This window comes from Micropterus dolomieu, linkage group LG03, assembly GCF_021292245.1.
Source record: "Micropterus dolomieu isolate WLL.071019.BEF.003 ecotype Adirondacks linkage group LG03, ASM2129224v1, whole genome shotgun sequence".
NCBI classification, from domain to species: domain Eukaryota; kingdom Metazoa; phylum Chordata; class Actinopteri; order Centrarchiformes; family Centrarchidae; genus Micropterus; species Micropterus dolomieu.
In genome coordinates, this window is record NC_060152.1 from 30,311,288 (window position 1) to 30,321,490 (window position 10,203).

General features: G+C 41.0%; 1 protein-coding gene across 2 annotated transcripts; it reads right to left on the minus strand.

Annotated features, from left to right (window-relative positions):
• Window positions 1-209: 209 nt before the first annotated feature.
• On the minus strand, window positions 210-9,917 carry ptpn2a (protein tyrosine phosphatase non-receptor type 2a). Of its 2 annotated transcripts, none has more exons than XM_046044715.1 (9): window positions 9,695-9,917; window positions 8,423-8,513; window positions 8,226-8,326; window positions 7,961-8,059; window positions 6,118-6,255; window positions 5,632-5,841; window positions 4,531-4,695; window positions 2,639-2,841; window positions 210-2,343 (listed from the first exon to the last, which is right to left on the minus strand). In XM_046044715.1, exons 1-9 carry the CDS (start codon window positions 9,749-9,751, stop codon window positions 2,154-2,156), a joined length of 1,254 nt encoding a protein of 417 aa, XP_045900671.1. In that variant the 5' UTR covers window positions 9,752-9,917; the 3' UTR covers window positions 210-2,153. The 2 variants fall into 2 exon arrangements, with proteins under 2 accessions (XP_045900671.1, XP_045900672.1); XM_046044716.1 differs by lacking the exon at window positions 9,695-9,917 and adding an exon at window positions 9,276-9,427.
• Between the last annotated feature and the right edge of the window lie 286 nt (window positions 9,918-10,203).

The window sequence follows — 10,203 nt, forward strand, 5'->3', positions numbered from 1 at the left end:
TGCGTCAACCAGTAAAGGCCCCTTTTGTAGTCCAAATTGTAGTTTGCATTAACAGGCCTGTAAGATCTTTCTACCTCTTACTATTTTTTTTTTTTTTTTTAATATTAAATCAACCTGTTTTATATTTAAGTCAACGTAGACGTTTCTTTACTTAATATATAGCATTTATATGATTATATATTAAACAAGAAAAAGAGGGGGAAGAAATCTGCATTCTGTTTCTTGTATTGAACAGCTCATACAACAAATACAGTACCTCCATCCCACATAAAAAAAGAAAATTAAATTACTACAGCAGTCAATATGACCAAGGCCTCTTCTTGAAATATTGACTCATTTCCTGGAAGCCAGGGTGAGAGGCCTCCAGTCTGGCTTCACTGATTTAGCTCACGGTCAGAATGAAATTATCAGTGTAACACAGCCCAGCACTGCAGACATGGGGAGAGCTGTGGGTAGATACTGAAGCTGCTTTACTGACACTGTAATAAGGAAAAAAACACAAGTGAACAAGCAGGGTTTGGTAAAAAAAGGATGAATGTTTTTATTTTAAAGAAGTACTTTGTGTTTTGGCTGCTTTATTATTATTATTTTTTTTCAAAACACACATCTGTAATGTTCTCACTGCAGCTCAGCAATGTACAAAACTCCCCTGAAATATATTTATGTGGAAAACAAGGATAAATGGAATGTTATGGCCAAACGCATCTCTTCTGGGTTAAATGAGAAGTGAGTAAAAGCCAACAGTCCAACAATGATAACTAGCCAATCAGGAACACATCAATTAATCTCAGGAGTCAGGTACATGCTAATGACACGTTTGGTGTGCAATCAACTCTGATACAATTTATGAATCACACCTCCAGCTACAACAAACCAGTGCAGTCCTAACATGTTACTCAGGTTATGTGGGGAACAACAGCTTACACAAACCTTTATCTGTTAAGACCATGCTAGGAAACCTTGGAGCGTACATTGTCCCATTTAATTCACTTCAAGGCACATTACAAAGGTATCTCGACCAGCAAACAACCAGGTGAAGACGTGTATGCCGTCGTTCTCTCCTAACTGGACTCCTATCAAAAGGTGCTCTGCTCAAACTTCTAAAATGCACTATTTTAGCTTTAGATTGGTCCCAGTCAATTGAAAACCAATTCTGTGACAAATAAAATGACAAGAGATCCAACAGGGAACAAAACATTCCACATAATGGGGGTACAAGGTTTCATTATTTAACAGCTTGTCTGGCGGTTACCTTTCAAAAAACGGACAGCTTTGCTTTGGTTTCCTCAAAAACAACAGTGGGATAACCTGAACACACACACACACGCACACACACACACACACACACACACACACACACACACGAGCCCATCCAGTGGGTAAATACACACACTAAGCGGTGAGCAACCCGACAGCTTGTATGGATCCATGTGACAAACAAAACCTATGAAAAAACACGTGCTCATAAAACAGACACTAAAAAGGTTAACATTCTAGCAGAGTTTGAAACATCAGCAAGGCAGCTCCCCATGAAGTGTCCAGTCACACAAAAATACATATCTGACCATTATTGGGATGCCCTGCAAAATGTTAATGGAAGAACAAGTGGTGCTCTGGAAAACCTCTAAACGCATGCATGAAATGCAAATTTCATTACACAAAAACAAATGTCATGGCTGACCTCTAGGCTCTGGAGTCTTCCCACGTATCTATGGTAGGATGGACAGTCAACACAAGTCACTTTTAAATGCAAAGTGTGACCACAGATGATCAACACACATCTGACCATTACAAATAAAGAATGCAAAAACAAACCGGTCAATTTTTTTTTTTTTTTTTTGCTTTGTACTGCACCTTTCGTACGCTTCTTTTAAAGCAATTTGCTATGATACAGTACATTCATCAACAGTGGCAAGAAGGAAAGGAAATTATATCATCGTGCTGGCACCAAGATCCTGAGATGTTACTATTTTTAAGATCTTACATGAAAAATATACACACAATCATTTGATCTAGCGCTCCTGCATTTTGACCTTAAGAAATAAATACCCTCAGTTATGCACATATTACCTAATCTAAAATCTACTTATAGAAGTACCTAATCCCAGGTACTGGTGCAAAATAGGAGTCAGTTTTAAGCGACCCAGAGTGTTTCACTGGGAGTACATCCAGTACACCAGCAGGCCGACAGTCAAAGCTGCCCCAGCACTGATGTTGAGCAGAATGGGTCTCCAGTACAGCCACTTCTCTCGTTTCCTCTCCGAGTCGGTCAGTCTCTGTTTCATCTGCTGGACCCTCTGTGAGGTGCTGGAGATCCTCTCCTCACGGTGTCGCTTTCTGACACTGAAATAAGAGACGGGTAGGGGTAAGTAGTCAGCAAACAACAGTGACAAAATCCAATCGATCTTGTGCACAGTGCGCCAATGTGCCAGAGAATTAAAGAATCATTACATAAGAATGACAAATGAAACTGTTGGAAGAAGAAGAAGAGGGTTAGAGATCAGTTTCTCTAAGGAAACAAAATCATTAAACTGAGCTTGGAAAGCAAGTCCGTTCACACTGTCGAATCCAAAGCTAGTGCAGCATTTAAAACTTTCTTTACAATGAACGTGAGAAAAACTCCTGAGCTGTTACTTACTGCCCAGAGTTCTCTGCCGTGTTGTGGTCTTGGCTGTCTGGATCTCCTGCCGGCAGGTGGTCTTCTGAGGCAGCCTGAGGCTCCAGGCAGGGTCCCGGCTGACCGTTGGGCCTGCTGTCGTTGAGGTGAGGTCTGGGTGGAGGTGGTGGAGGGGGCAGCTCTGGCTCCAAGTTATCTCTAGACACCACTCTCTGCTTGCAGTGCTACAGGCGAAAGTACACAAAGACACAACACGACGTGAATTCCACCAAATTCAACTTTGTGTTTATAAATTGTTTTAGTTTACACAACAAAAAAAGAAAAGTAAAATGGGCAAATAGAAATTCAGATTGTTAAATAGCCTATGTATATCATATTAAGTTGCATTTGAAGCTCCTCTTGGCAGAATTTCAAGCATGAAACTAGTGGCTGTGTTTTCTGTGGGCTTCTCAAAGGTAGATTTCCTTTGCCAAAGGCACTGCAACAACATTCAAATGGCAGAGCTAAGCTGCTGAAAGACATTTAATCTTATACTGGTAGACGTTTTAACCCAATATGCACTTTTCACAGAAGACATTTTGATATGTCACAGTAGGAAAAGCATAGGTGTGAGGTGCAATTTATACTTATGCAACAAATCAACGGCATAGCCTGTGTATAGCCTCGTACCCTATGCTGTCACCTACGCTGTAGCCTGACATGCACCTCCTCAAAAATGTAACTACAAGTCGAGGCAATGCAGACCGTAATAACTGTGATTGGTCGGGTGGGTAGCCTCGCAATGCCTCAGAGCCGACAGGAAGTGCCCATGCTTTTAATCAAATTTTCCTAGCGGCCAAATTAGCTGCTGTAACATGTTGGATCTATATATTTGATCGTCGCAACCTGAGCGAAATTACTTGTTCCGCTATTAGAATGTGATCCATTCGGTCGCTAACTTTTGAAAAGTCACAGCGGCACGTATACAATTTTACCCCCATTCACGTTAGCCGAGGGCTAAACCGGAAGTTAACCTGCTCGGCCGGCAAAAGTCAAAACAGTGTACGCGGTAGAATTGCAGAACGACTGAGACACAGACGCACAAGTATAAATTCCTACCTACGTGCGCATTCACATAGCCCTGACGCAGGAGTATAAACAAAGCTTAAGGTGTAAAGTAATGATGGCTGAATCCCATTTAGCTGCTTCAGCTCAAGGGTCCTTGTATTGTGCATGCTGGATCACACTGTCATGGCGTACTGGTACACTTTAATGGAACAGAGCCATTGTTAATGTTATCATTGACTACTTATCCAACCTACTATGATGAGTTAAAATGTGTGCTATGAAAAGGCCTGTGTACTTGTGGCATGTGAGTACTGTAAGAACAGACTGAAATCTGAACTGATCCTTTAAAAACAGCTAACTCAACTAGACACAATAAGGTGAAAATATGAACACAGCCTATAAAACAGCTTATGTGTATATAATCACTGACTGTTTATAAAGATTGGACAGCAAATGACAGCTCCCCAAAAGTGAAGCCACAACGTATCAACATATCGATCGCCTCCTGGTGGTGGCTACAGTATAGGTCATAATCCCCTCCCTCTCTATGTTAGCTGATTGGACATGGGCCAAACTAACAAAAAATCAAAGTACACGTCAAATATAAACTGAAAGTGCAACAATGCCTGTTTCAGCGCATTAACTAAAACTGTATAAAACAGACAGCACGGTGGTTTCAGTAACAGCCTGTATTCCATGGAATCAAGTTGCAGACTCAGGCAATCACGTGTACAGTCTCAAGAGGTCAGACTTTCACTGACACTTGAGCTCAGCCCAAAGGTGTAATTGATCTCATAACAGCCCAAACGTGAGCCTGAGATGTTGTACAAGTGCAATGTTACTCCCCAGCTTTGTGACTGACTTACCTGTGCTGCTGAGTTGTCTGTCAAGATGAGCTTGGCTCCCTCGATGACAGCCATGTAGGAGAAGCGGAGCTGGTCGGGGGTCTGGATCAGGCCCATGCGGTATTCCCTCATGTCCAGTAGCACCTTCTGTATGTCCACTGATGATGGGTTCTTCCTCCTGTCCATCTGCAAAACAGTGTAGATTTGTGTAGCTGAGTGTTTTTCTACTTTCCTACCTCATGTCACAAGCCCTCAGATTTATTTTGTGACCCTTTGGAGGGGGAAGAACTCTGGGTTGGGAACCATGAACTTAAACTACCTGTATATACATTTGTTAAAACTTGCTCTACTTGGACCAGCTACAACAGCAAAATACTACATGTGCATTGGAGCATCAGTATTAATAATGTATCAGCCACATGAGACATTTTTCTGCACAAGTACTTTTACTTTTGATACTTTAAGTATATTTTGCAGGTAATAAAGCAGATTTAGAAAGCATGACTTTCACATGTAATTGTTGTATTACTACTTTTACTTCTTCCACCACAGTCTATCCCACTTCCTTTCTCCTTTTCAGGTCTGTTTGTGTTCCGCCAACTCAAAGATTTCATTTCTGAATGGGTCCACTTCCCCCAGGATCCCTTTCAAAATTATCTCTTTCACTTTTAAATTTCATGCTTCTCCAGACCTCAATCTCTAAAGTTGAAGATTGTAACTGGTATTCAGTGCCAAATTATGAAGACTTACAGTGTTTATGGTCATCCCTACCAACTGTCATTCTATGGCTGAAGATAATTCCTCACAGAAACAAACAAACAAACAAACAAACAAACACAGAAAACGTGTAGTTTGTACCAGTACAATCACATTCAGTATTTACATCATTTATTACTTTTCTTTTTAAAATTCATCAAGCCAGGGGTTAACGCATTTAAGTATGATACCAACATGCTAAAACTTCTCCCTTTGCAGCCGTCACTAAGTATAATCATAACATGAATATCCCATTACTCTCTTGCCATAACTTGCAGATGTTGTAACTCTTTTGTTTTCAACATTGGGCAACATCCCTCTTAAACGTTGACTGCACTGGCTTACATTGCACCTCGCTTTTCTTACCAGGACCAGGCAGGTGTCCACCAAGGCGAAGGTCCCTGAGCGTCCAATCCCAGCGCTGCAGTGCACCACTGCTGGCCCATGCTCTGAGCCCAACGAGCCGGACTCCCGAACATTGAAGAGGAAGTTGAGGAAGGAGGCGGGAGATTCTGGGACACCAAAGTCAGGCCACGTGGTGTAGTGAAAGTGGTAGATCTCCCTAGACTCCCCCGTCTACAGCAAAAAAACATGATGTATACAGGTTGATTTGTCACATCGCACACCTATGACATCACAACATTTATCATCTACATACATTTAGACTTAGATGCTGGATGTTACAACAATATAATAGTTACAAGCAATAAGGTATTCTTCTTCAGACTGCAATTTTCATAAACTAGACACAGAGGAATTGAGAGTTTTCACCTCGCAAAATATCATCTCGGAAATTGCACAACTGCACATTTAAAAATAGTTGTTATCTAACAGTCTGCGTTTCATGCTCACCATTGTGTTTTGCAGTTCTAGCGTTCGGATCGTGTAATAGGATTGGTCCTCCTCAGAAAGTAGCCTGACAACAAACCCTGTGTCTGTGAAAGACATCTGCAGCTCCTCTGTGGTGGGCCAGTACTGTGCACACTTTTCCTGTTGAGAAAAAAGAACAAACTTAATTCTTGGATGGGAAGCATTATGCTCATAATCTCCTGAAGGACAAGCTGACTGAAAGCTTGCAGGTTAAACACACATTGATAGGGTATTCATTGCTGGGTGTTCACAGACTGGATTTTTAAGAGACGCCATGAATTCATGGAATCCATCTTTATCAACAAATACCATTACTAATGTAAAGCCATGTGCTATGTACAAACAATGCTTATCATAATGTTACTCAACTTCAAAAATATATTTTTTTGTTAGTTAAACTGAACAAAAAAATTAAAGAGGTGGTATTATGCTCATTTTCAGGTTCAAAATCTTATTTATAGGTTGTACCAGAAAAGGTTTACATGGTTTAATTTTCAAAAAGCACCATATTTATTGTCATACTGCAGCTCCTCTTTTCACCCTGTGTGTTGAAGGCTTCGTTTTAGCTATGGAGTGATACATCTTGTCTCTAAATGATCTTTGTTGGGAGTTGCTCATGCGCAGTTCCTACTTAAGGACTACTAGCCAATCAGAAGCAGAGAAGGGCGGGTCAGTGAGAAGCCGGTAAAGAGGGCTTCAGTTCAGCTGTATATGTTGCCAACCAGCTTGTTGAGTTTCAGAGTGGTGAGTTATTAATCTTTCATCCATAAAGTTTTAACTGAGAACATTTGCTTTAATCCCTGTGACGTCACAGCCTTTATTATAATAATTTTTTTTACCTTCATTGTTAACCTTCCTGGGCAGAGTACGGGTTTCTGACGGGGTCAGTGAGGGAGCACAGGAGGAGCCACCGGCGGTTTTCCTCTGCTCTCTGGACACAACTGCTGCCTTTCTCTTCGTATCACTTGTCGATAGACTTATTTGCTTTTTGACACAATGCACAATCAGCGCTCCGCTGGATGCCAGATATGCAGCGGTGACTGTGTCCACTATTTTAGCCCACCCTCTCTTTTTAATCTCCCCAGATAAGCGTTACGTGAATTTGGATTTCTCGACGGAGGTCACCAACACCCCTATGTCATCTGTATTGAAGTCCATTGATAGTTGGATGGTTTCTGCTCCATTTTCAGTGTAGGCTATGTAGGCTAAAACAGCGATTAAAAGCCATTTAGCTGGGCGAGATGACAAAAGTGGCATCGGTTGCTAGGTAACAGACATAAAGGTAATAACCAATGTTGGATTGAGTATTTAGGACGTCCTAACCTGAGATAAGATAGGATGAAGTAAGATAAGATAGGATTCCTAAAGTTAGTTAGGATTTGCTTCTGTAATACCAAATTGAGAAAAATCCTATCTTAGACTCGTCCTATCTTAACACTTAAGAACTTTCTGAAATACCGTCCCTGGACTACAAACGAGCTGTTTTTAAGCACTTCAGAGCAGAGTTTTCTGTGGGAGATGGGAACTCCCTTTGGGCCGGACTTTGGGCTTTTTTACTTTGCAAAACTATTACATGCACAAAAAGGCATATAACTCAATAAAGGAGAGGGAAAAAGCCAAAAAGCATGATACCATCTCTTTAATAGAAATTTAAATGGAACCTTGCCAGCAAAAACAAGTAACATTTAAATAGAGATTTAGTCCCACTGGACAGAATGACATGCAAGGTGCTCTGTGTCTATAAAGATGTGACACCTTAAAACATGTCTCAGACAACATGGGGGCTTAAGAAGTCAATGATCAGCAGGTGCGGAGGTGTACTCACAGATCCCTTTTCAATGATTCTGTTGAGCATAATAACAGCTTTGGAACACTGCTCCCAAATCATCAGCCAGAAATGACCACATGTATTCCTCAAAGGCCCCTGTGGAAGCAAAAGAAAGAAATGTACACAGAAAAAAAACCCCTGCCGTTATCAAAAGTTCACAAACAAAACTAGATGAAATCCTGCACGCTCTTCTTCAAAGGGTCCACTGATTGATTCGATATAAACTTATGCAGGCAGTGACATTGCTTGTGCAACACCGTACCTGAGAAAGAATGTAAGCTCTTTGGGCTTCCTCCACCATGACTAAACTTGCATTGATGTAGTCATTTTCAGAGTTTTCAAGTTTTACCCGACTGTGATCATCTGAAACCAGATGATCATAGGAGCAATTACAAATCAAGACGTCATTTCGCAGTAATACAAATTTTCATTAACAACCTCACTCGTCGTATGACTCACATGGGCTGACGTCTCTGTAGCGGTTCAAATTCCGATTCACTGGAAGTTTAGCCACTTTGTAAGAATATTCGCTGGCTTGGTTACGGATCTCCTGTTGGAGGGGAAAAAAAGTAGACATGTAGGAAGTTAGGACTATCACATTGTGTTGACTTAGATGACGTGATGAGAGACACTTGTGAGACAAATGTGTTCATAAATGTGATATACACCTCTCGCCTGACTGAAATGGTGGCTAGTGATACTGACAGCATTCATGCAAATAGCCCCACACACACACATAAAAGGTCTTTAATACAGTATGTCTTTGTGCTGGAGTTATTTGAACTGCCATGACTTGTTCTGATCGTCATTTTGATAACGTTATATTTTGATGTTGAGTGCGGTGTTTTTGTTTTCATCAAGTGTATGGGATGAGGCCAACGATGATCTCCAAGCCTCAGCTGGATTTTAACTTTGTTATCTTTTTCAGTAATAAATAAACAGAAACGTCTATTACGAATACTGATAACAATAAAATCAACTAAAGAAAAACACTAGACTTTGACAAACACGAGCATAGTTACACTTAAGTAAACATAACACACATTATATATTTATATACACACACACACACACACACACACACACACACACACACAATTCCTCAACAAACTATGACGAGAAACTCATCTTCATTAATTTGTAAACTTTTTGTTTACACCGGTATTTTAAGTGTGAGCAGATATTTTTCTGTAACTTCCAAACAGAGTATCAGTTGGCTACAAAATCTCCAGTTACACGTTATCCTCCATTTAGTAGCTAACCAATTTCAGTCTCCGAGCCACAGTTAAACCGGAACCGAAATATTACAAACCAAATACTGGGCTTTTAGACAGCTGGTGGGGAAACACATGCGCTCTTCTCTGGAAGTCCTGACGAGTTCTCAGAAACTGCAGCTGACGTCTGCTAGCGTCAGCCAGCATTAAGCTAACTGAGCTCAACTGTGAAGACTGTGCCGCTGCACGTTTTCTGGCTACAAGCTTTCTAGCTACGGAAGTCAGCGACAAACAAGCGCGAACTGATAGTTTCCTCACTTTCTTCTCTTCACTAAACACCATCTACGCGATGTGATGAAGCCCATTAAGTTAACACACTTAAACGAGTCGCACAGACGGCTAAAAGTAACAGAATACCGGGGGAAGTAACGGGCTGGCTATCACATTAGCTAGCTAAGTAAGTTAGCAAACGATCGTCATAGAAACACGAGAGGCCCAGTGTCCCGACTTAACTTACATTGTAAAGGTTTTGCCATTTCCCGGCCGAATCAATTTCTTCAAACTCTTGCTCCATTGTTGGTGTAGTTAGTGCCCTGCGACACTTGCTGGACGATCACAAAGTTTCTGCAGCACCGGTCACCAAGTTACTCCTTTCTGTCAGCCATCTGAACAGCAGTGTGTGTGTGTAACCCTGGGGATCCCTGCGGGGAGTCTGCTGCTCCTGCTGCACAATACTGATGCAGGCTGGCCGACCTGGGTTGCCAGTTGTGCGTTAATCTCAACCCACCAAATGATCATTCGAGTCATGTAACAGCTGTACGGATGTTTTATTATATATATCGACATATATCACACTTTGATCCTAGCAGTAAACAGAATTTGAATTTTGACAGTTGAATAGTTTGAATAGTTGAGCCTAACCCGAAATTAGTTTTAATATTTAAAAATTTTTATTGTTCTGTCACGTTATACAGATGGAAACTTTAGATTAACAAATGCAGTAAACATTATATAAACATTTCTGCC

Excerpts from the sequence above, each read along its gene's own strand:
- ptpn2a (XM_046044715.1), bottom strand. The coding sequence starts at position 9,751 with ATGGAGCAAGAGTTTGAAGAAATTGATTCGGCCGGGAAATGGCAAAAC. Across the intron at positions 8,514-9,694 it reads AATGGCAAAACCTTTACAAT|GAGATCCGTAACCAAGCCAG; the intron begins GTAAGTTAAGTC and ends CCCCTCCAACAG. Across the intron at positions 8,327-8,422 it reads CTACAGAGACGTCAGCCCAT|ATGATCACAGTCGGGTAAAA; the intron begins GTGAGTCATACG and ends ATCTGGTTTCAG.